The 27,012-nt window shown below is 38.4% G+C and overlaps 1 protein-coding gene and 1 pseudogene across 9 annotated transcripts in view; both read left to right on the forward strand.

Moving 5' to 3' along the window:
- The window catches only part of IPCEF1 (interaction protein for cytohesin exchange factors 1), a 124,999-nt gene that overhangs the window by 65,605 nt on the left and 32,382 nt on the right, over positions 1-27,012 (forward strand). For 8 of the 9 annotated variants that reach the window (XM_045080158.1, XM_045080167.1, XM_045080165.1 and 5 more), the window contains 4 exons: positions 7,051-7,124; positions 8,631-8,702; positions 14,208-14,266; positions 15,623-15,711. In XM_045080158.1, coding sequence (XP_044936093.1) covers positions 7,051-7,124; positions 8,631-8,702; positions 14,208-14,266; positions 15,623-15,711 — 294 coding nt within the window. The remainder of the gene's footprint in view (positions 1-7,050; positions 7,125-8,630; positions 8,703-14,207; positions 14,267-15,622; positions 15,712-27,012) is intronic. The other variant, XM_045080161.1, reaches the window with a different exon arrangement.
- Positions 24,530-24,650, forward strand: LOC123392151 (annotated as a pseudogene).

Below are 27,012 nucleotides of genomic sequence, written 5' to 3' on the forward strand. Positions count from 1 at the left end.
GTGATTTTGTCTATTTTGAAAAGTATTTGTAATGTGAAAGAGTCAAACATTATCGATGACAGTGGATATTGATGTTTGCATTTAAATATTAAAATTTGATGCCCCATTTCAATTAATTTTAAAAAATATGTCCAAAGTGTGGCAAATTCTATATAAAATATCTTTGTCTCTAAAATTCCTATAGTCCAAAACTGAAGCCATAATTTAGCTTAAGTTATAGAATATGGGAAATTGTAAACCAATTTTGCCTAAAGTTTGAACTAATCGTATTGAGTCACCAATGGAAACATCTGAGACCTCATATTTGCCTTCTTTCAAGTTTTACTGATACCCAAAGAGAAGGGCGTTCACTATGGTTTTCTATTCCCCAAACTTTCCTTGCATCTTGTATTTTTAAAAACAGTTTCATTGAAAGATATGTGACAGATCATAAGATTCACCCTATTAAAATTTACAATTTAATAGTTTTTGGTAAATTTACTGAGTGATGAAGCTATCATAATGAATCAGTTTTAAATAATTTCATGACATCAATAAAACCCTTCATGCCCATTTACAGTTAATTTTCATTTCCAACCGTGACTCCAGTCAAGCCCACTATGTGCCTTCTCTCTACATTCACATAAAGGAATCCTACAGTAATATGTGGTTTCTTATTTCTGGCTTTCAGTCAGCATCATGTTTCAAGGTTCAGTCAGAGTCATGTTTCAAGGTTCATCCATCTTTTACCAAGCGTCGATAGTTCACTAGACAATATTCCATTGTATGAGTAGACCACACTATTTACCCGTTGATGGATATTTAAATTGTTTCCAGTTTTGGGTTATTATGAGTAATGCTGTTACAAATATTTGCATGCACATCTTTGTGTGGGCATAAGCTTTCGTTTCTCTCGTGTGGGTACCTGGGAGTGGAATTGCAGGGTTGTATGGTAATAATATGTTTATGTTTTTTAGAAATTGCCAGTTTTGCAAAGTGGCTTCTGCATCTCGTTTTAGCACTTTCTTTATTGTCAGAGGAAAAAGACAATGTTCCTGTCATTCATTCATGCATAAAACTCCTTTTTTTGCTTCACATGTATTGAGCGCCTACACTGTCCCAAGTACTAATGATATAACAATAGCTGACAAAATCATTTCCTTCAAAGAGCTCACAGTGCATTGGAAAAACAGAGAAATAGTCAGATAACTCAATACAGGAAGAGAAGTATAGAAGCATAGCCTGCCTCTGGGCACAAAGAGGAGGACATTTATTTTAGGCTTAGAGGAACAGGGGAAAGTTTTTGAGAAGGTCACACTTAAGTTGATTTGTGGAGTTATATCTAGGGAGTAAATTTGGAAGGGTATTATAAGTCTCAGAGCACAAGGACAACCTGTCCTGCTTAGAGTCAGAACCCTTTTACTCTGATCACTTTATCTTTTTTCCATAGCAATTACAGACCACCATGGGCTGTGTAATTTATGTTGATAAATGTGTTTATATGTCGAGCTATTGTCTCTTTTCTCCTCAAAGGTAGAGATCTCTTGTCTGTTTTGTCCACTGATAGACCTCACATATCTGACAGAGTGTGTGTTAGAAATAGGGTGCATAATAAATATTTGTTGAATAAACGAATGTATAACTAACAGTTTTGATAAAAAAGTGTACTTGATGCTATCTAATACAGCAGCTAAAGATGGGATCCCAATGAGATCAAATCAAAGTTGCTGGCAGAGGTGGATGGACTCATATGTGAGGAAGAGTATCTCTGAGATTGTTGACTGTTGTACCAGACATGGAATAGTATTGTCTCACTTGGTAGACTTGGTAGACTTGTCTCACTTGGTAGACTTGGTAAGACAAGGTTGCACGATGGCCAAAGGATGAAAGGATGGTTGGTTACATCTGGCAAGAAAACAAGATTTTTTTGAAGAAATTATTTATTTATTTGAGAGAGAGAGAGAGAGAGAGAGAGAGACAGAAGAACACAAGAATGGGAGGAGGCAAGGGACAGAGGGACAGGAAGAGAGAGAATCCCAGCAGATTCCCAGCTGATCATGGATCCTGAGGTGAGGTTTGCTGTCATGATCCTCAGATCATGACTTGAGATGAAATCAAGTGCTGGACATTTAACTGACCAAGTCACCCAAGCACCCCCAAAGAACAAGATTTTTTTTTTTTAAGATTTTATTTATTTATTTGACAGAGAGAGATCACAAGTAGGCAGAGAGGCAGGCAGAGAGAGAGGGGAGGAAGCAGGCTCCCTGCCAAGAAGAGAGCCCGATGCGGGACTCGATCTCAGGACCCTGAGATCATGACCTGAGCCGAAGGCAGAGGCTTAACCCACTGAGCCACCCAGGCGCCCCAAAGAACAATATTTTTATTACATTAGGATACAGAGGGTAAATTTCAAGTACTGATGCAGAACTTTCAAGTAACTTTTCAGAAAGTTAGGAATTATTGAGGAGGAAGGATACATTTGAGAAAAGTTATTTTGGTTAGTATAACAAGGAATGAGGGACGTGAGGGGGTAGGAGGAGAAGAAGGAGGAGGAAGAGGAGAAAACTGTCATTCCTTTAGGATTTTCCCAATGTGATTGTCATTTTTAAGGCATTTTTGCAAGTCAAATAAGCCAAGGCAAATTTGACACAGTTATCTGTGATTTTGAATACAGCTTGAATGTCTTTAGTACAATGAAAAGATGCCTTTCTTAATGAAGGAAAGGATTATTGAGGAAAAACTAAGGAATCTTTTACTCAAATTCATTTTGGTTCTTAGTTGAAGGACTCTCAGCCATTTCAGTTGTACAGAAAAAAAAATCCACCCTGATGGAGATTTTTAATTTATTTATATTTCAGTTTTTGTTGATTGATTTTATATTGTCATCTAAGATGGGCTTTTTGTTCTGAAAATAAATTGTCTACAGAATGATAATGCCATAAATTTGGTGTCAATTTTAATTCAGCTCAAAAGGGAGTATAGTTTTTTTCTTTGTTTGAAATTTTTGTGTCTTTTTGGTTGAGTGAGGTGGGGGGATGAAAGTGTGTGATTACACAAGCCTGGATCATGAAGGGTCTTCCTGCTCTGCTGAGGCACTCAGACGTGGTCCAAGGGCCACTGGGAACTGTGCGGGATTTTAATGAGAGAAGTGACATGAAGTGTGTTCAAGGAGTCACGATTTGCTGCGACTGTGATTTGGACATCATATTGGAGGGAAGGACAAAATTAGAGGAAGGTTGAAAATGGCTTGCCAGACTTCACAGTAAGGGAGGTGAGAATCAGTGGTAAGTTGGGAGGTGCTAGGTGGTGCATGGAAGGAATCCTGGGACAGAGGCACTGGTAATACATCTCCGCGATGACTTGTTTGTGCGCTGAGAAGGGGATGGAAGAGTGAAAGATGTCTGCCACATTTCCTTTTTTGACAACAGGATTGAAAGTGATATCATTCAATGAAGTAGAGAGCATAGAAAAAAGAGGAGCAGGTGTTTTGTGGAATAAAATAGTAAGTTTGGTGTTGGATGTGTGACTCTTGGGGAGTGTCTTCCTTTGTACAGCTATGACAAAATATCTTCATCTGGTGGCTTGAACAATCGTCATTGATTCCTCATAGATTGGAAGGCTGAGAAGTCTAAGTCAAGGTGCTGACAGACTCTGTGTTTGGTGAGGGCCTTCTTTCTGGATTGCAGATGGCTGATTTTTTTTTTGCTGTAACATTACTCGGTGGAGAAAGAGAGGTGGAGGACTCCTGTCTTTTCCTCTTTTTATAAGGGCACTGATCTGATTATGGGGGATTCACCCGCACGACTTTATATGAAACTAGTTACTTCCCAAATGCCCCACCTCCAAATACCATCACACTGGGGCTTAGGGCTTCAGAATAGGAATTTGAGGTCGGCAAATACAAATATTCAGTCTGTAGAAGGGAACCTATGGAATTCTCATGTGAACAGGCACGCCAGGCAGTTGGATCTCTGGGACAGGAGCTCCGGATTAAATTCCAGTTTGAGGTGTTGATTTTGAATATGTGTGTAACTGTGGTGATACATGCAGCCATGATGATGCATATGGTCCCTGACAGAAAGTACTGGAATGAGAAGAGATTAGGTTTGTGTTTGGAAGTCTGGGGAACACCGACATTTAAGAAAAAGGCAAGAGAAGAGGACTTCGTGAAAGCAAGCAAGGAGTAGTTGGAGGAGAAAGGGATCAATACAGGGAAATGTCAGAAAGGCAAGAAATGAGGTATGTCGAGACCTAGACCTTGAGTTTTACTGTCAGTTACTAGAGTTCAGTTAAGTGAGGACCAAAAAAGGTTGATGGGACTTAGCAACATGAAGTTCATTGGGGTTCATGTAACTATAGCTTCTGTGGAACAGTGGTCATAGCAGTGAATGAGGGGAGAAAATAGAAGCAAATAGTAGATATAAGTTGTTTTCTTTCTAACAAAATTATAGAAATTTACATAAAAATGGTTCAGCCTAACATAGGTTATGTTTTTTAATTGAGGTGAAATTCTTATAAGACCATATATATATATATATATATATATATATTTTTTTTTTTTTTTTTAAAGAGGGGGTGGAGGGAGGGACAGAGAAGAGAGAGAGAATCTTTTTTTTTTTTTTTAAAGATTTTATTTATTTATTTGACAGATAGAGATCACAAGTAGGCAGAGAGGCAGGCAGAGAGAGAGAGAGAGGAGGAAGCAGGCTCCCTGCTGAGCAGAAAGCCCCATGCAGGGCTGGGAGCCTGAGATCATGACCTGAGCTGAAGGCAGAGGTTTTAACCCATTGAGCCACCCAGGCGCCCTGAGAGAGATAATCCACGCCCGGCACGGAGCCTGACTCAGGGCTTGATCTCACGACCCTGAGATCATGACCTGAGCTGAAATCAAGAGTCAAGACATTCAACTGACTGAGCCACCTAGGCACCCCAAGATTATCCATTTTTTAAAGTGAACAATCCAGTAGCATTTGGTACACTCACCATGTTGTGCAACCACCACCTCTGTCTAGTTCTGAACATTTTCAACCCACCAAAAGGAAAACTCATACCCATTAAGCAGTTTCTCCCTATTCCCCCTTTCCCCACCCCTTGGAAACCACTCGTCTGTGTTTTGTCTCTGGATTTACCTATTCTGGAGAGTTCACATAAATGGAATCTATAAGGTGTGATGTTTTGTGTGTGGATTCTTTCACGTTACATAATGCTATTGAGGTTCAATTACCCTGTAGCACGTATCAGTGCTTCATTTGGTTTTATGGCTGAATCTTCCATTGTGTGGATATACTACAATTTGTTTATCTATTCCCCTGTTGATGGGACTGTTTCTATCTTTTCCTTATTGTGAGTAATGTTTCTGTGGACATGCATAGTCATATATTAATTTGGGTCCCTGCTTTCACTTCTTCTGGGTGTATATCTAGGAGTAGAATTGTCAGAGCCTAGCAGTTTTTCAAAACTATACTTTTATAAATGCTGATAAGAACCCACAGGAAGCATTGTGTGTTATAGAAAAAAGTTGATTTACACAGTCTATGTTCTTTAAGTACTTTATATTCTTTTTTAGATAAGATCGGCAAAATGATGAGTAACCTGTTTGTCAACAAATAGTTGAGTTGAATGAAAAAAAAAATATATATATATATAATTTTTTAAGAAGGAAGTTCCCTTTAGAATTGAGTTTTGAGTCTCATACAAAGAAAGTATTTCAAATGGAGAGTTTGGATAGATTAACTCATATAGGAGAGGGAAGATGGAACAGGCATAAGTTTGAATGTTTCAGTTTAATTTTTCTGAAGAAAGAGTAGGGCTTGCACTCTGGTTGGGGATAAGGGAAAGAGTTGCAGAATAATTAAGTGAAGTAAGAGGACCCATGACACTAAGCTAATAGCTAGCGGGTGTCTAAAATTAAGATTATATTTTTTTAAAAAAGATTTTATTTATTTGTCGGAGAGAGAGAACACAAGCAAGGAGAGCAGCAAGCAGAGGGAGAGGGAGAAACTGGCTCTTCTTTGAGCAAAGAGCCAGATGTGGAACTCGATTCCAGGTCCTCGAGATCATGACCTGAGCGGAAGACAGATGCTTAAATGACTGAGCCACTCCCAAGATTATATTTTCAAAGTCAATTTTCTTCTTATCTCCAATTAGCCCCTGATTGATTTATGGTTAATCTTGTGGACTGTATTTCTCTACTCAGAGACACCAGTATAGATGGAAGAAGAATTGGGTTCTATCTGTGATAAGCAATCCAATCTTCTTGTGGTTCAGCTGTATTTTATCCATAAAGATTAATAAATTCTCAGAGAGGTAGAATGATAATTACATTTCCTATAGAATTTTTGTTGTTTTGAAGGAACATTCATGTGATGTCCAAAAGGGTCCTTTTTTTTTCTGCATTCTTTCCTTTGTAGAAAGGCCTCCTAGGAATTGATTACAGAACTGAGATTTTCCAAGATGTGGCTCTGTAGTTTAATCCCTGCAGAACTACCTACAGATTTGGAAGAAGAACTATTGATTGTTGAGTATCCATTAAGCGTTTTATTTATTTGAGCTCATTTAAGCCTTCTAACAACCAGTAAGTTGTTAGATATGACATGAACCTTGATTTGTTAACTCCAAAATCTAGCTTCTGTCTGCCATATGCTAGGATGCTAATCACATTCTACCTTCTGTGATTGTAGCTTCCTGGAGTATGAGAACTGGCTTATTGGAGATGAGGATGATGCTGAGGATACCTACTAATTCAGCAGGGAGTGGAGCTCTGATGGGTTAGCGATGGTATTTTCCAGGGAGGCAGAAAGGTGGGGGGCTATGTTTTAGGCATGCCCTACCTTGGCCATCACTAAGCTGTGTCATGTTACTTCTCATGGAACGATTCTGGATGACTTACCAGGAGAATATTAATTTCTTTCATAAAATCTGTATCTGGATAACTCCAGTGCTGACCCAGGGACGTATCTTTTGATTCTATTTCATTTCATTATACAATCTCTATTCAATGTATATCATCTCTATAAACTTACTGCTAGGATTGACTCCTTTATTCATATCTGTTGTATGTATTTTTCTCAGGCAGAGAAGGCTGATGGATTTGTCAACCTGCCCGATTTCACTGTGGAGAGAGCATCTGAATGCAAGAAAAAGCAGTAAGTTGTCTATCGTTTTCCACAAAACCCTGAGCCAGAATAACATCCCGTCATAATTTTAGTTTCTTGAGTGACGTGGTGATTTGGAAGTTAGTGGAGATAACACCCAAACGTCCGAGATTCTTGAATTTTATGAGCTGGCATCCTAAACAACAGTGGAAGCTTTTAACCTCTTGTTTTCTGGAATTTCATTTTGTGGAACAGATGGATCTTAAAACCCCATGGAGCCTTGGCACGGCATGTTTTTAACAACCGTGTCTGAGATGGAATGAAAAAACAAGCTCCCATCCAGGACTGGCTAGGAGATCAGATGTCAAGATATTTTGCTGGTGAAGAGAGTGACTCGTTCAATAGGACTTTCCAGAGCTACACTTATACTAGCAAGACCTGTTTCTTCTTTTTAGTTCATAACACTGTCATCCTGGAAATAGCATTCTCTGAGTTATCTTAGACTTTGGGATTATACCCTGATACAATTTAAGTCCAAAAGATTTGAGAACATACAGGAACCCAAAAAAAGATACCAGTTTCTGGTCCTTGAGAAGGGAACAGCCCAGAGAGTCTGAACTTGCCTAGAACTCACAGAACTGCTCTAGATCAGCCAACTGTATTCCCATTCACTGGTTCTGGCCATGATGGCATCCAGTCACATTTTGCAAATGTGCCCTCTTACTCTTTTTCTTGTGGTTCTTTTTCTACCTTTGACATTTTTTCCTGCTTTATCAGAAAGGCATTTATTTTCCTACTGACCTGTTTTACCAGTAGTGGCAACAGACTAGATTTTTCTAAGAAAACGAATAAAATGGCATTAGCTTTAAGTCTCTGCCCCTCTAGTGTTGCTGCACATGTCCGGAGATACATAAGATTGTGTTACTTTTTGTGGTTTTGACCAAACTGGTTATTTACCAAAATGCTGACCTGTACTGCAGGACTTCTGATCTAATGATATAGGGGAAACACTTCATTGTTTGCTAATGTTCAGTGTTTTATAGTTTTCTTAAAAGAAAATAAATATAAATATATTTTTCCTTTACTCATAGAGGGCGGCTTAGATAAAGTTTTGTCACAGTGTGCAAGTTCTATATTTGGTTAGGTTCCTACACATAACATTCTTGTATGCATTTGATTGAATTTGAGTAAATATTTTGCTTTATTGATCTGAGCATTTAAGGGACACCTCTGAGATTGTAAATTTTAATTTATTGTCTCTTTCTAGCAAAGCAGTGAGCAAATGAAAATACAAGCATATGCCCATATGTTTAAAATAGAAACTTTCAACTAGCCAAGACTCAGTCCTATTCTGGATGCTTCAACATGATGAATTAATTCTCTGCTCTCTACATGAAATAGAGATTAGGCAATGGATATTTAATGTAACTAAATTATTTTTTGTAAATCTACAGAGAAAGCAGATGAAGTATCACACTTACATTTGATTTATTTTAAACCCATTGACAACTACATTAATTTCTAATTCTTAATGTGCTGTGTTTTTCCCCCTGCAAGTGCTTTTAAGATCAGCCATCCACAGATCAAGACCTTTTATTTTGCGGCTGAAAATGCACAGGAAATGAGTGTGTAAGTAGAGAAAATTGCTAAATCTAATCTTTTGGGGAACAGATTACTTTGGTCAGGTGTTTGAGTTTTAAGCATATTTTCATCCTATTTTATTTATTTCTCTTGCTTTAAGGATCAACCTCCTTAGCACTTAAAGTGCTCTTTCTTGCTTTCTTCTCCACCATTTGGAAGCATTTTGGAGAACTACATATATCAAAATGTCTATTTTAGGGAGAAGTAATAAGATTCTTCTGAGGGAACTACGACGCTGAGGACGAAAGGACAGAAATCATTGTAAGAAAATGTTATAGTGAGAATCAGCATCACAGGGAGAAAAGCCTGAAAGTACTGTGACCAATCTCACAGCTTTTAGAATTCTGTGTGAAAAAAATATATACAATTTCTTATGTGCTGTGTAATTACCATGATGATCCCTGTGTTTATCACTGATCCATGTTCTGTCCTAAAAAATTTTGCAAAACGTCCTTTGTTCAGAGGACATCTCACATAAAATTTTATATCCCTAACTCCATTTCCTGTTTTTATTTTTTTCTTTCCTGTTTAAAGAAGTGGAATAAATGCATACTGCCTCACTCCATCCCCTGCTGGTTTAGACTATAGTGTGACCACAATGGCTGTTAATTGAATGAGGCCATATATACACGAGGCACTTGAGGCATCAGAGGGCCTTCTACTTAACTGAGGCCTTATTCTCAGATTCCTCAGTGTTCCTCATTACTTTCACATAACTAATAAAAATGTGTCTGTGGAATACCTACTAGGGTGCCCCACTGTGGCAGAACTTGGGCAATAGAATTAAAAATACATACATAATTCATTCAGAGAGCTTATGGTTTAATCTCTTTTGTTTAGTTATACATAATGATTTCCATATCAGTCTTCTCTATTTAATTTCTCTTTATCCTCTTGCTCTAGAAACCTAAAGAAAAAAGCTCCTTTTCAATAAACATGTGTAAGCTGCACACACACACAAACACACACACACACACACACACACACACACACACACACCCTTCTCACAGGACAGCCCTCAGCAGCCTCATCTAGCTGGAAACATTCTCAACCTCTTCCCTAAGCAGACACCACAACCTTCAGATGAGGGCAGAACGGCTCTCTACAGACCGTTGGGAAACCCCATGTTAAATGACAAGACAAGGAACGGTCAAACTGGGTCTTCCAAACAAGACTTTTATTTACTTAAATGAAGAGAGAAGTTGTGTCTATTCTTCTTCTGATGTTAGCTTTCTCCCCTTGGCTTTCTCAAGAGTCTGAGAAAAAGAAGAGCAGATGCCCCAAAGAAGACAAAAGACGTCACTAATTTCTTTATTTCTCTCTTTATTTGTATTGGTAACTGAATCCCATCGATTAGCCGGCGGTAGGTATTTTGATGGTGTGTGAAAGGCTTAATGGCTTACCCAGAAGTACTTGGAGCCCTGTCATAGTGAGGGTCCGAATTACTGCTTAGTCCCCAGTGGTCCTTCCTGGCGTGCTGGGGTGGTGTAATCGGCATCAAGGTCAATCCCTTTGGGCCTCCAGTTAACTTCTCTCTTCTCCCGCAAGATGATGCAGATGACATTTAAAGATTTGTTCTGAGGGGCACCTGAAGGGCTCCCTTTCCTACCGAGGTGGCCACTTTAAGACAGTAAATAAAGTGGCTGGGTGTTTCTTGGTGAGATACAGAGAATCTGAGGAAGGAGGGAGTGGCTTGTGGAGAGATGCCTCCTGTTTTAGAAGTTTGCTTCCTCGGGAAACTGCATTTTTGGGTGGTGACATTTCTCTCAGGGACAATGTAGGGAAAGGTAATTACGTTTAATAGAAATGCTGTGTGTTCTGCAGGGACCCTCAATTTACAAGTACAGGGGTAAGTAATTAAGGGTAATGGAAGAGTTGCTTTCTAAACAAAGACTGGTTGGTAGCTGCCTTTCTCAGACGGTGGGAAGAACCTTCCTGTTTTGTATATCAATTTCTTAACACTTGGGCTCCTCCAACACATCGAGTTAATATACAACAAACTCCCAGGAAACATCTGTCATCTTCTTTTATGTAAATATAAGTTTTTTTGGTGCATCCATCTATTTAAGCAAGAATAGATATTTTTCTACTATCTCAATTTTTTTTTTAAAGAAGTTCTTAGCCAAAAGGTCCTTTAAGCCAGTGGATTCCGGAAAGGAAAGAGTCAAACAAGATTCTAAACAATCATGTTTTCCACAGCAAGTAACTAGTGGTGGCTATTAAAAGAATATGAGAGTTAGGTAAGGGCTGGGAAGAATGATTTCTTTATTGTCCATACTCTTTCATTTTGCAATATTTCTGTATTTCTGTATTCTGGAAGGAACTTAGAAATGTCTTTTTTGTTTGTTTGTTTCAGGCATTCTCACCTCAAAAGTATTTTTTGTCTTGGTATGTTAAAAAAGTTGGTCTGTTTTATTTTTAGGTGCTTTTTTTGTGGGGGAAGGGTCTGTATACAGTCATGAAACCAGACATAAACTAAGAATAGTTTATTTTGGTATTTTAAAAGTGAACCACCAAATTCACTGTACTTTGCCTGATCAATTTTTGAAACTGTACATTAAAATGTTTCTTCTAGTTAAATGACACACAAAACATATGCTTGTAAAAAATCTTATAATACATTAGTATGTAAAATGAAAACCTTTCCATACCTCCAACTTCACCCTCCAGTTCAATTTCTCTCTTCAAGATTAGCTTTTTTTTTTTTTTTTTTAAGATTTTTATTTATTTATTTATTTGAGAAAGAGAGAGAAAGCACAAGCAGGGGGAGAGGCAGAGAGAAAGGGAGAAGCAGGCTCCCCACTGAGCAGGGAGACAGCCCTGCTCTATTTCAGGACCTTGGGATCATGACCTGAGACAAAGGCAGATGCTTAACCATCTGACCCACCCAGACACCCCAGGATTAACTACTTTTAACAGTATGACTGACATAGATCCTTCCTGATACTTTACTTTGCATACCAACTCACACACACATGCAAATACATAGTTTTAAAAGTACATTGAATTAGGCCAGTCATATTGTTCTGTACTTGCTTTTTTTACTTATTAGTATGTTAGGATTTTTCCGGGCCATCAGAAGACTTTCTATCCCAGTTTTTTTATTAGCTTCATAATAACATTTGTTGTACTGAAGAAATTAGTGCTATAGTTTATCCATTTTCCTGTTGATGGATGATTATATCATCTCTGAGATGTTTTTTCTTTTGCCATTGCAAGTCTTGTTCGATTAACATCCTTCCACATTTATTTGTCATTTGTAGGATAGACATTTATAATTAGGGGGTGGATATTTAAATTTTGATTAGTATCATCAAATTGCCTGCTTAAAACTGGAGATACCAATTTTGCTGTTCATCTGAACAAAGGATGAGAATATTTCCTCCTAAATTCTAGAAATCAGTGGTTTTTTTAAAGTTTTGCCCAACTAGTGAATATTTCCCTGTGCTTATATGTGCATTTCTCAAAGTACTATGGAGGCTGGTAATTTTTTTCTGTTTTTTTTTTACTACCATTTGTATCTTTTTCTGTGATTTCCCTTTTTTGTTTTGTTTTGGTTTGGTTTTTTTGTTTGTTTTTGTTTTGGTTAGTTGTTTATTATTCTATCAGGTCTTGATGAACAATTTCTGGTTCCTATGGTGTGGCTCATGTGTTAGTTTGGTTTTAAGTGGTTATTAAAGAGCTCATAGTGGGGCGCCTGGGTGGCTCAGTGGGTTAAAGCCTCTGCCTTCGGCTCAGGTCATGATCCCAGGGTCCTGGGATCGAGCCCCACATCAGGGTCTCTGCTCAGCGGGGAGCCTGCCTCCTCCTCTCTCTCTCTGCCTGCCTCTGCCTGCTTGTGATCTCTGTCAAATAAATAAATAAAAATCTAAAAAAAAAAACCCCAAAAACAAAAACAAAAAACTCTCATAGTTGTCAGATGCTGAAAGGGCTTCTAAAAATGCCTTTAAAAAAAGATATTGTTTGTTTATTATGCAATTGTTGTAATTCTATGGTTGGTCTAAACATTTCCAGAAACGACATGCAAGTTTGTGGTATTGAAACCTAAAACCACTTATTTATTTAGAGAAAGTGTGAAAACAGGGGAACGGCAGAGGGCAAGGGACAGAGAGAGAGAGGAGCAGACCCTCACTGAGCACAGAGCCCCATGCAGGGCTCAATCCTATGACCTTGAAGATCATAACCTGAACAGAAATCAAGAGTAGAATGCTCAGTGGATTGAGCCACATAGGCACACCTGAGGGGATTCTTAAATGAGGCTGAAGCTCGTGGATCTTCTTGCAGAAAGCCCTATTTGTTTTTAAAAATCAAATTTATGTATTTCCTTTACTAAAAAATAAATATGGCAAGACCATGGCAAGACCATTGAGGGTTGGGGAAGGATGTCTAATTTGTTGATGATTGAAGACTTGGGAATATGCGATAATTTTGCGGTGGTAGAGCAGCAGTGTGCTGGCTAATTCACAAGGCAGTACAGGACTAGAAGAAATGGAGAGCATAAGTGAGTCAATAAGTACACAGCACTCTTCTTATTTTATTGGTATTGGTTGACTTAGGCTGCTCCCGAATGTACTGGTTTCTCAAAAAAAGAAAAAAGTGAACACACACTATGGAATACTTTTTAAAAATATAAAAAACTTGAAAGAAGTAGAAAATAAATCAGAGTATTACCACCCCAAAACAATATTTTCTCTTTAAATAGAAGGTTATATAGCTAGGAACATATGAAATAGATGCATTTTGTGTCTTTTACAAATTTGTGTCATAAAATATGTTCCTGACTAACCCCTTGAGAAGGAACTCCAATGGCCTGAAGTCATGAGCCAAGTTTGAGTTCTTTAAGGTTTGTTTAGTTTTTTGTTTTTGTTTTTGTTATTGATGTTTAGCTGAAAATCGTTGCCAATAAAATGGTAAATTGGTAAGATAAGGACATTGTCATTTTTTACCTAAGAAAACTCTTCAAGGAATTAAAAATTTCTGTAGCTTAGGAATACCTGCCAAACTCTGAGATCTTTTACTGATTAATATAAAAATCCTACCTTAAAAATGGATCATATTTTCTTTATTTTTTGTGAAATAAAATTACATTTTAAGAATTATAGAGATGGGACTTTAATAGTCAGATTACTAAATTCAGTGATAGAAGTTCTGATGGTTGCTAAAAATTTGAAATGCACAACTACAAAAGATATATTTGTTCATATATTTAGAATATTTAATGTAGTTGCCCACCTTAGCAAGCTGGATAATGGACCACCTTGTTTCCTGTCTTAGAAAGAAAATCCCGAGTAAGGAAAATATTGTGAAACAAATGGTTTTAGGTTTCGATACCACAAACTCATGCTGTTTCTGGAAATGTTTAGTCTGACTCTAGAATTACGATAACTGCATTATAAAGTCTGGCACAAGACCTTCCTTCAGGGTCTAGAAGGAAGGTGGATAGGAGATGACCCATCTCTTTGGCTAAGCATTTATTTTCTATTTGAATTTTAGGTGGTTAAACAAGCTTGGGTTCGCTGTAGTCCATCATGAATCTGTTACAAAGGATGAAGGTATGTTCTATATTAAATTTCTGAAAACTTAGCAAGAATATTAGGATGAGATGGATGGAAATACAATGTCAAGTTCTATGCTTGGTCTTGTCCTAATGAAACATACTTTGGCATTTAAAATTATCTGAAAATATGTAGAAGCAGACATATTCACACAGACTCACTGACATGGGATAGAGCTTCCCATGCTGGCTAAGAATGCTTTTTACACTTCACCCACACATTAGCAGCTGTAGGCTTCACTGACATCTCAAACAACTGCCAGTGCAAATGTTTTATTGCCCCACTCACTGAATTCTTACTCAGAGACATGATCTCGTCATGATCTAGACAGATAACTTTCATCCCACTATTTCCTCTCTGATATTTTAATATTTCCACCAGGTGTATGCTGAGGCTAATTACTCTATGTCTGTGCTAGGAAACTGAATGTCAGATTAGGACACAGGCCATATTTTTAGCTCAGTCTGTAGTTCTCTGGGTTCAAAGCTACAGGAGTCAAAATCTTCTTAATGATGCAATTACTCCTGAATATTGAGAAGAAGGAGGCTTTTGGTGCCAGGGTCACAAAGTTAATACTATTTATGAAGTGCTCAGGCCATATAAAACTTGGGAATTGGAAGGTGGGGTGTTATATCTTTGGATAGCAAAAATTATAAAAGCTGAATTTGAGAAATGGAAAAGTGGTAATGTGATTTAAAAGAATAAAGAACCACAGTGCAAGAGTGTGAAATCAGTGTCCTGACCATCTCCTCAGTCCTTTTTGCCACAACATCAATACCCATTGTATATTTGAAATGTGGTTATAGAGTGTGAGGAAAAACATCATTGCACAAAAACCTTCTCCCTATCCTGGTAGTTAAGGCTTTCTGTGATATGGCCTCAAGCAAACTTTCAGCTTCATTTTTTTTTTGCCACATCTTTTAGGGGTCTCCATATAGTTGGTTCAGACAACACCCTTAAACTGGTACTCATATTACTCTGTGCGCACTGTTGATGGTTTACGTATGCTGCCATTTTCAGCTCCTTATGGCTCTTACGATTAAAATGAATCACTCCTGATTTTATGATCCCTTAGTATATGACTCACACCTCTTTTGAGGAATTATTTTATTTTCCCTGAGCTATGGCTAGTCCTCTTCATATGTATTAGACACCAGTGAGGGCGGAAACCCTAATATGGTTATTCATTTTCTCCCCTCTTATGTAATCTCCTTGCACCAGGTAGCTCCATCGATGAGTCCTTTCTGACTCGGATTGGAATTGCAATAGCCAGATGGAGCAAAACCTCTGCTCATGCATTATGGAATGAGTGATGACAGTGTTGAAACATAAAACATTTTCATTTTTGTATAGAATGCTACAGTGAGAGTGAACAGGAGGACCCTGAAATCGCTGTGGAGACACCACCCCCTCCTTACTCTGCAGAGACTTTCTCTCCTTTGGTACGTACTGACCTCATTAGTCTATTGGTCACGATCAAGTGCGTGGGTGTCATTCCTTCCAATGGCATAGAATGTACTTTGACCAATAAATTTTTAGAATGGGCTAAATTAAGGTATCTGCCAAGCAGCAAGTGCACTTCTCAAATTTTGAGTCTTCTCTATAGCAACCCCCTGGTATGAAAAAATTGGTTTGTGTGTGACCCACAGATGTATCTTGCTGACAGGACTTATGGTAATGCACAGGGCTTCTAGGCCAGTGCTTGCAGGCAGAGATTTGTTTTATAATCTTTACTTATACCCTACCGGTCTTCAGAAAGAGCTGAAAGTGCCTTTCCTGGATGCAGGCATTATAACAATGCAAAATGAACATAAAGGGGACGAAGGCCATAGATGAAGGGAAAATTAGAATCCAACAGGCATCAGGAAGCCAGGAATGGGGTTAGTGCATTCAATCTGCAGGTAGAGTAATTTTTCTGTATATTCACTAGAGAGAAGTCCATGTTTAATTCTTAGCTTTGGAAGCATCCATCATTAAGTTCAGGTTATTAATGGATGTTAAGACTGAGGCACGTTGCTTTGTATTTATTATTTATTTATTTACTTATTTATTTTTCAGTTTTAAGAGTTTTTAAATTAACGTATAATGTATTATTTGTTTCAGGGGTACAGGTGTGGGATTCATCAGTCTTACACAGTTCATAGCGCTTACCGTAACGTGTGCTATTGTGTTGCTCTGTATTTAGAGGCTTGTTGACTTTATAGTGATAGCCCCTAGAAGGATCCAAGAAAAATTTATTTGGGGAAGTTTATTTATGGTTCTTCTACCTTCCGTGTGCCAGGATTTATATAGGTGCTTTAAATAAATAACCATTTACCACTGCCCCCAATAACCCTGAAAAGCAGTATTATTTAATCTGAATTTCACTGATTATTAATGAACATCTCTTCATATTTATTGGCCATTTGAATTTTGTTTTGTGTAGTGTCTGAAATATTTCGCATATTTTAGCTGTCTTACTATTGTTATTTTGTGTTTATAAAGTTTCTTTATTATCCTATCCATTAGCTCTTTGTCAGTTAAAAGTAAGGTACATCTCCTTTTCTGTTTCATGGCTTTTACGTTTTTAGATGGTTTCATGATTTCTTTTTGTAGATAGTTCTTCTTGATTTCAGTGTGGCAGGTTCTTCCATTACTTCTGTTGTGGTTAGTGCCTTTGTTTCTGATTTTAAGCATTGTTTCCTATTGTTAGGTCATGGGAAGGTGAATATGGCTGTCCTCATCTCGTGATTTAGGAAATAGAAGTTCAGAGGTAGAATGGTCTGGCGATGCATGCAGTGAACGGGGTGCCTCAGAAGGGAACCCTGGTGTGTCTTGTTCTATTGTACATGTTCTTTCCACCCCTGTTATGGTGTTTGTCCATCCTTGGACCCAAGTAATGGGAAGTTCTGATAGGTCAGCAGCTCCTTCACTGACCTCTTCTGTCAGAATTTTTAATTTTGTGTGATGAAGTTTACATCTTTGTGTTTTTGCCAGTTTCTGGATTTAGGATATTAAATAACATTTAAATGATGACCTCTACTGTTGTCACCTGCTGTCAGTGGAGAATTGTGGTCCCTTTTCTAGTTTACTTGGCTAGCAACCAAAACCAGAAATAATTATTTGTTGACTGAGTGTGTTTACCAAAATCTCTATGCAATAGGACTAGTCTATTAAATTAAGAAAATTAAACTTTGAATATGGTAAAATTTGGACTGTTTTTTTAACTAGACTTACAATATGTCCCATTTTAATATATTCATAATGTGCCCTTAATGGAGTCTTTCTCCTCTTCTAAAATCAGCTTCTGAATTTAGGAAAGATTAAATAGACACACCTTGGTTTAATAGAGAAGCATTTATTTTTGTTTAGTTTTTCTGTTTCTGTCTCTCTTTGTCCCTGTCTCTCTTCCCTCTCTCTCTTTCTAGCTCTTTCTCTCTGTCTCCATCTCTATGTTTGTCTTTTCTTCTCTGTCTGTCTTTCCCATTTTAACCTGTGACACACAATGATTTGGTCAGTCCGCCATCCTTCTTTTCCTGAAATTCTCTCTCTTTCCCACTGTCTGTCCCCCGTGACACTTATATGATTCAGTTTAGTTCTAAAATACTGTGATTTTTATTATTCTAGTGGCAACTAGTATCACAGCTTACCAAGAGCATTGTCAGGCATCTAGAACTCTACCGAAAGTAAAAGCAACCAACTTGTCTTTTTAGATGAGGGATCATAGTTCAGTTGAATTATACAATGTGAATCTTACCTGGTGTTACAGTAGAAGCTCAGGGAATGCTTGTTTCAAAACAAACAAATGAAAGGATGTATATGAGACCAATAAGTTAGGTCATTGAAGTAGGAGGTTTCTTTAGGATTTTCTGAGTCATTAATCAAATGTTATTTTTTTAAAATTCTAAGTTGAGCATTTTTCTGGAAGGCCACTAAGGCTAACATTATTTTTCTAAAGAAATATATTGGAAATAGATAAATGTTGAACAGTTAGATTTTATTTTCCTTAGAAACAGAATATGTTCCTCCTGTTCACATATTTTCCAGGCAGATTTGTTTTTGTTTCCTCTTGTTTCTGAAAAACAGACATGCAAGACACTTGGTTAAAATAACATTTAAGCTTTTTATTGAAATAAATGAAAATTGAAAAACTCATGGTAACTTTTTTCCAGAGAATGAATCAACTTATTGTTTTGGCTCAATCTGGCATAAGCTAGCCATGACTGAGCTATATACGCCTAGGTGAAAATTTTTTTTCTCTAAGTTCTTGCTTTAAAAAAAAAATATTTGGGGTAGTTAGCTTTCATTTTGGAATGATGACTCAAAAATATAAAATAGTGCTATTCTGGGAAATTATCTCCCCAAAATTAGAATCTTGAATTAAAAATGTAATTCAGTGTCCAGTCATTCTAATTGCTGCAAACTGTAAGATGTCAACAGTAGACCAGTTTGGACCTCTGCTTCTAATGGCTGGAGCCACCTGCCTCAAGAGAATAAAGAACAGTCTTTATTATGAGGGTCTTCTCTGAGTGAACAAGAGGCTTCTTCTTGAGAAGACTTCACAGGATGGAGAATTTAAAGGACATCCACTGATTCACAGAGCAATTAGAAATGGCGACCTTTGACAGGCTTACTAAAAAGGCTTAACGTAGTTGGGACCCTGTATATTTCACTTGGGAAGGTTCTCTGTAGAAATCAGTATCCATGATTCCTTGAAATCCATGATTCCTTGAAACCCACAAAAGAGCAAAAAAAAGAACTGACTTCATTCACATTTCAAACTCAATAATAAGTTACAAAATGATTTAAAAGCTTAGCCGTCGATAAAAAGTGGTCACACATGTTTTGTCTCTAAGTTTAATTATGACAAGCATTGTCTGGTAATTTGATCTATATATGCTTATTCATTCATTTAACAAATTTTGTTGAGAGCCACTATTCTAAATATTTGGGACACATGAGTAAATAAAGACAACAATGTACTTCTTCACAGAGTCAAGCTTTGAGTTGAGAGAGACTGATAATTAATAATCACCATTCTAAGTACATTATCTGCTATGTAGTAGAAATAGAGTAGGGTGAGTATGGGGAGATAAGGTGCGGGAGGTGGGATTGTGGTCATGAACAGAGTACTGGGAGAGCCCAAGTGAGAGTGGAGGTCTGAGCAGAACACTTGGAAGGTAGTGTGAGAGACAGTCAGGCGGATGTTGGGTAAGAAGTTCTCTAAGCAAAGGGAAGAGTTAGAGCCAAGATCTCCTTGGTGAGTAGGGAGCAGGACAGGGAGGCCAGTGTGGCTGAAGCAGGGGAGTTAAGATGAGAATAGCAGGAATTGAGGTTGGAGAGTAGTGGTGGCCATATCACCCAGGGCTCCAGGGCCCCTTGGGCTTTAATGGTTTGAGTGACTTAGGGAGCCTTTGGGAGTTTTGAGCAGAGGAGTGATGTGATCAGTTCCATCTTGAAAGGACCACTCAGTTTACTTTATGGGAGAGACCTGGGAGGTGGGGGTAGGATAGAAGCAAAAATATCAAGGGTGGGTTGCAGTGATCTAGTGTGAGAGATTGGGGTCAGGGCATAATTGAAAAATGGAATGGGCAGATTTTTGAATTTGGTTGGAAGGACCACCCAGTGGGTAGATCAGATAGGAGAGAAACAGCAAAGGTAAACATTTATAACACCAGCTTCAAAGAGTGCCTACATATTATCTTAGCATGGTCGTCCTCTTATTTTGGTGCTTTTTGAAGTATAATTCCTTTTCTTTCTAAATGGTGAAAAAAATCACCAAAGCAAACTGAAGAAGCTGTAAATAAAAATAAACACTGCTGACAATTGCCCCTTGGCCAGTGGCAGAGGAGGAAGTAAAAAATGAAACACAGAAATGGGTAAAATCAGTTTTAGAAATTCAAACTAATTTTGAGAGGATGAATCTCACACAGCTGTTTACTAAATATCACTCAATCTTTTGATACAGGTACCATATACTAGAAATGCTCACAACTGAGATAGTTGTATGAAAAATTTATCAGTGGCTACAAACACAAGCCAGGTAAAGGTAGAAAGAAAATTCATCTTTATAAGAGTTATCACAAGTTCTATGGTTGAACATTTAATGGATTTCAAGACCCCTTCTTTTTTTTTTTTTTTTTAAAGATTTATTTGATAGAGGGAAAGAGAGAGACAGAGAGAGAATGAGTGTCCTAGTGGGGGGAGAAGCAGGGAGAGAGGGAAAGAAGCAGATCCCCTGCTGAGCACGGATCCCAATGCAATCCAATCTTACAACCCTGAAATCACAATCCGAACCAAAAGGCTTCAAGGCTTACTTATCTGACTGAGCCACCCAGGTGCACCTGATTTCAGAACTTCTAAAATTAGCCTTTGCATCTTTCCCCTTGCTTCAGCAGTCCATTTCAGACTCCTCTGGTAGTCCATCACAAGCCATGGAAGCCATCATGCCTTCCATTCCCACGGGTCCTACAATCGGTCTTGCTGGAGTTCTAGAAATAGCAGGCAATTCTCTTTGTCTCCAATCTTTCTTTCTTAAAAAACAAAACAAAACAAACAAACAAACAAACAACAACAAAACAAAACAAAAAAAAACCCAAGTCCAGATCAGTCTTCCCGAAGTGTGGTTCTGATGGTACTGACTCACCTGCACAAGACCATCCTGGGACTCCTTGTGCTTATCAAATTAATTTTTGACTTGTTAGTGTGGTATTTGAGGCCCTTGGGTTTATTTCAAGCTCTCATTACAGTCCTGTTGCTGATTTCTCCTCTATCGGTGGCCCAGTACACTGCCTGCTGTCTCCCCAAAGCTTTCCAGACTTTTCTGCTCTTGCACTTGCATTGGTAAAGTTTCTCCACTGGTAGGAGCCACGTACTCCCACCCCAGTTCCATTGCTTCCAGTTCAGATGTGACTTCCTTCACTAGAGCTTCCTCATCCTCTAAATCACGATAATTCTGCCCTCTACTGAACTCTGTATGTTCCTATTTTTATGGGGTTGGGAAGGCAGGGGGGACCTTTTTCAAGTTGTTATCATTTGCCTTGTATTATAGCTGGGCTGTGTGGACTTGCCCCGAGCAGACGGCTGGCAGGGAGACTGTCTCCACACGGGGCTCTGACTCAGAAGGCTGAGGAACTCTTGGCTCACCTGTGTTGGGGGAGGGGAAGGTGTCACCCACAGAGAGTTAGCACTGGGCGCCAAACCACGGGCTTGGAGCTGTGGTTTGAAAGCAAGCCCTGGCTCTGGTTTTCCCCTCCTATTTATAAGGCAAAAGTAAAAAGTCTGCTAACTTTGTTGGTTGCTGAAGAATGTGGGGAAACGGGGTCTCTCCTTATTGTAAGTTAAGTTGGTGCCTCCATTTTGGCCATTTGACTGACTGTAAAAAATTTAAAGCACTCACATGTTTGTGTCAACTATTCCACTTATAGGAACTTACCCTATAGATTAAACTCAGGCGCCGAAAAAGGCAGAAGGATGTTGGGAAACCACCCAAGTGCCCCTCAAAAGGAAATGCAATACAACCAGAGAACGGACTATGTCGCTATAGGAAAAAAAAAAAAAAGCTCCATTTGTCCAGATGGGGAATGAGTCCCTAAATATAAGAAATGGTAAAAGCAAGAACAAAGGGCATACTGCCAACAATGTAAACATTTTTTAAAGCTCAAGCTTTGGAGCCAGCCTGGACCCACTGCTTATGAGCCAGGGACCCTGGACAAGCTTTGTCACTTCTCTGGACTCAGATGTCTTATCTATAACATGGAAGTGCTAGGAAGCCAGTGACTCTCTGGTAGTCACTTCCCTTCCTAGAGCTGTTATAAGATAAGAATGAGCTAACAATGGACTGCTCTTCATTCTTCAGATGTTATTAAACTCCTATAGTGTGCTGGACCCTGCCTGGGGTGGTAGGCACACAGCAGTGAACAAGACAGGCCTGGTCTAGAGAGGGGGAGTGGGTGCTTAAAAAAAAAAAAAAAAAGCTTTCTCTAATTAAAGCTATTTTTCTAATTATTAGATTTTTTTAAAAGATTTATTCATTTATTTTGGAGAAAGCACATATGCAAGGAAGGGGAGAGGCAGAGGGAGAGGGAGAGGAGTCTCAAGCAGATTGCCATCTGGGTGTGGAGCCCAAGGTGGGTCTCGATCTCAGGACCCTGAGCTGAAATCAAGAATCGACCACCCTTGGGATGCCTGGGTGGCTCAGCTGGTTAGGCGGCTGCCTTCAGCTCAGGTCATGATCCCAGCGTCCTGGGATCAAGTCCCAGATCGGGGCTCCTTGCTCAGCAGGGGGCCTGCTTCTCCCTCTGCCTCTGCCTGCCACTCTGTCTGTGCTCACTCTCTCTGACAAATAAATAAATAAAATCTTTAAAAAAAAAAAAGGGGTCAACCACCCAGATAGCCCTCTAATTATTAAATTCTTAAAGTCAGAGGCAGTGTCCAATATCTTTTTCCTTACCCACAACATTTATGAGTGTGCCTACCACAATTTGAAATGAAATATTTATTTCATGGACCGATAAATGGGCAGGTGGGTGATTGTAACTTCATCCACGTTCTCTGCTGATCTTTCGCGCTACCGTTACTTCCCCAGGTGAATTAGAACGTCACTATTTTACACTCGTCTAGTACTGTCGCATGGGTTAGAGGAAGGTGATTTCATTTGACGTTGACAAAAGTTCTGCATTTTACCAACGAGGAAGCCAAGGAGAAATAAAGTCATCACAAATACCCTTTGCAAGCTTAAATTTACCTTTGACTAAGAAGATTCTTTCATGTTATCCTGTTTGCTCCTCTTGATAAATCTGAGTCAGCCAGGCGGGCAGCTAAGACGCTGTGTGTGTGTGTGTGTGTGTGTGTGTGTGCACGCGCGCGCGCATCGACCATGTGCCAGGTACTGTTGCCGATAAAGGAATGCTGAATTGAAATGGACAGTATCTTTCCCCCGTAGCAGGCTAAGTCTGAGTTGAGGAAGAGGCACAACAAATTTGTAGTTCAAACAAATACTCCCAAGTGCTGACAAATGCTGTGTAGAAGATAAACAGGGGTAAGGGCTAGGGAGTGGCTGGGGTGGAGTGTGGGGGGGATGTTCTTTCTGACTGCGAGGCTGAGGGGCCTGCTGATACTTGAAATGACACCAGGATGGTGAGGAGGAGGCAGCCACCCAGAAATTCACGGAGAGAATGTTTCAAGCAGAAGAAACCTGTGCTCAAGGAATGTGAAGAAGGCTTCTGGGACTGGAGAGGAGAGGGAGCGGGAGCTGGCGGGCCAGACAGGGCTCCATCCAGGCCTTGTCAGCTATACTGAAGGCTGCGGCTATTTTTGTGCTTGTGATGGTCAGTTATTAGCGGATGTTCAGCAGGGGAATATTGTGATCTCTTTTATGGTTTAGAAATACTCTAGGGGTGCCTGGGTGGCTCAGTCGCCTAACCATCTGCCTTCGGCTTAGGTCATGATCTCGGGATCCTAGGATGGACTCCCACATCAGGCTCCCTGCTCAGTGCGGAGTCTCCTTCTCCTTTTACTCATGCTTGCACGCTCTTCCCCCCCACCTCTCAAACAAATAAATATTTAAATAAAATCTTAAAAAGAAAAAGAAGCACTCTTATTTTTTGGAGGATGGACTAGGGTAGGGAGTGGGTGAGTAATGGTGGCAAGAAAAAGTCAAAGGAATAAGACTTAGAGGTGAGGTGGTTTCTTTAAGGTCACTTGGAAAGAAGGGATTGGAGAGAGGAGCAGGTCCTTTGCCACCTTATCAGATGGGGGTCAGATGGGGGTGTGTGCTCTATAGGTGTTTGGGTTTTTAGAAGAATGCTTCTACTAGCATATGGCAGAAATACAGACAGTACTTCCTAGGGTTTAGCCGCAATTGACTGGTTTGCTGTTATTAACGTGGTCAGTAAAAGAGAAGGAAAGCCTATGGATATGTTCCTTTTTTTTTTTTTTTCTCATTTGGTTCCAGTATGTTTAATCTTAAGTTATTCCTGTATTTTTTTTAACATATACTTTGATTAATGTTGCTTAACATTTGTATGCTGACTTACTTCATCCTAATTACAGAATGTTGGTGGCTATCTTAAACTGTTTTCCCTATGTCAAATATGTGTTTTTAAACAATTCCAGGAAAAAGATTTTAGAGCTAATCAACATTTGCGTTAAGCTTCTTTGATAAATACAGATATCGTAAGTAAGTGTTGAATCACTAAATTCTACACCTGAAACTACTATTACACTGCATATTAATTAGCTGGAATTTAAATTAAAAATATACATTAAATGGGAAAAAGAGCGTTCACTTTGAAAACGCATATACGAAAATTAGAATGATACTGAGAAGATTCGTATGGCCCCTGTGCAAGGATGACATGCAAATTCGTGAAGAAAACGGGAAAAAGCAATATTGATTTTTTAACTTAATCATATAGTCGCTTCATTAAAACTTAGATCTTTAATGTCTTTAAGTATTATCATTAAAAAGTAAAATATTTAAAACTCAAATATTCTGAAATGAACCGCTGTGCAATTATTAACCTCTAATAGATAAAATAATACATTTGTTTGAGATCATGAAAATATTTTGTGGGAGTATTTGCATTATAATCAGTGACAGTCACTTCTAGATCCTGGGGTTAGGATAAATCATCTGTAGCAATTCTACAGAGAATTTTGGGGTGTCCGTCCATAAGAGACTGAACTACTCCAGGCTGTTTTTCTTCTAGACCATTTTGTATTGACATTAATTTCTTACCAACTATATGTCAGGCACAGATGTAAAAAATAGGTAAAAATAATAGTTAAGAACAGCCTGTTCTCAAGTATCTTACCAAAAAAAAAAGAGTAAGTCCATCAGCAATTATAGAATTAGTTGACAAAGTGACATTCCACCTGGTATGAAGCCTGGGAGTACCATACAGAGCTACCCACCTGGTCTGAGGCCAATGAAGTCTTCTTGGAGGAGGCAGTCCTTGAACTGATACTGAAGGATGGGCTTATGTTAGTACATGAGAGACTGTCACTTCTTCCTGCCTTCATTAGATTTACAGTGAGAAGTTTTGTAAGTATATTAATTACATGGACAGTTCATAGAAGGCACTGAGCTAAATGTTCTCTGTTTGACTGTGGCTATTGTTAGCTACACGTGGTAGAAATAATGATCTGTGATTTAGCACCATATTACCTATAAAGCATGTTTCCATTGTGATGGCTTTCCAAGATCATTTTGATTATTATTTTGTTAATCTCTCTTCTAATAAAAACTCCCTCTGGACTGATACACATCATCTGTTTTCTTATTTTCTCTTTTTGTCTCTCTAGTTATTCCTTGTTTTTTCCTTGCTCACTCTTCTTTTTCCATTTAAAAATCAAATTTCCACATGTTACATGGTGCAAGAGAAGAGATGATGGATTGAAAACATTTGAGTTGTGTTTGAGTAGTACCTCCAAAAGGATTATGCTTCACAGAAATTTCTGATGCTCTACGAACATGTCTTTCCCTTAGTCCATTAAGCAGTTTTGAGGTCCCAAAAGATTCATGGAAAAAGTACTATAGCAGCTATGTGCATAGGATTTTGCTCAAATAGCCCATTTTGCTAATCAAATTACAGTAATATCAACAGGAACAACAGGGAAAGCTTGCACTTCCACCAAAGCCAAGTTTTACTAAAATAGCTCACAATGGGGGAACGTGTTGGGACTAGTTCTGAATGGTATTTTTGTTAATATTTATTTTCTAGATCATTCTAATGAGTAAACAAGTCTTGGCATTTATTTGGACAGCTTGGGGTCTGTGCATTATCTCCTCTAGATAACAAAGATTTTATTTAGTGGGTTATAGATCTTTAATCTCTTAGTTGTTAAATGATCTGAATGATTTAAGGCAATTGATTTGCAAACTCATTGACACATTCTTGAATGGAAAGTTTTCATGTCTGTACAAATGTATTATTAATAAGGTGCATGTGATGAATAGTATATTAACTGGATATTTTAATGTCGTGCTTCTAAAAAGTGGATTTACTGATTATTTGACAATGCATATCTAGTATTTAGCTAACTAAGCATACATTGGGTAAATGCAGGCTTTTCCCATCAGAACTCAAGATTTTAGAACCTACAAAATTCTTGGGAACATACTAGATGGAAATCAACCCTTCTGAGTTAGTTGCAATGATTCTGAGGTTTTGGGGAGAAAAATCCTACTTTGCTCCTTGGCTTCTTCCCACTAACCATTTTTTTTTTCTACCACGTTGGAATGTTGAATGCTTGAAATTGATGAATCTCAACTATAAAATGTTTTCTCTGTTTCATCTGCCATTGGAGATATATGATGACCCAGAGAACACTGTTTCTCTGTCATCTTGATTTTTGGATTTTATTGATAAAGAAAATGAAAAATGAGGGAACAACATATAGTTGCCAGATATTTATTTTGCTTTGTAGGGCATTAAAAAAAAAAAAAACCTTTAAAAAGACAAATACTAACATCTACTATCACCATTTTCCAAAAGAAGTCATATTATTTTATCATCAAAATGATACTAGGATAAAATCTCAGAATAAAAGAAGTCCTTTCCAAGAGAAGGTGATTGGTGATGTTGCACTGATGTTTTCTCCATGAGCAGATGAACATTTTGCCAAGGACTCTTATTCATTCTTGCATTGTATGTTGGGAGCTGCTTTCAGAAGATCCCTGTAACCTCAGCCTACTTCGCACAGTCTAGGTGCAATTGCTGGTTTCTCTTTAGTGAATTAAGAGTTTGCAATGGATTCTT

The sequence above is a fragment of the Mustela putorius genome, unplaced genomic scaffold (assembly GCF_011764305.1).
Source record: "Mustela putorius furo isolate JIRA1106 unplaced genomic scaffold, ASM1176430v1.1 tig00000450_pilon_pilon_pilon, whole genome shotgun sequence".
Taxonomy (NCBI): Eukaryota; Metazoa; Chordata; class Mammalia; order Carnivora; family Mustelidae; genus Mustela; species Mustela putorius.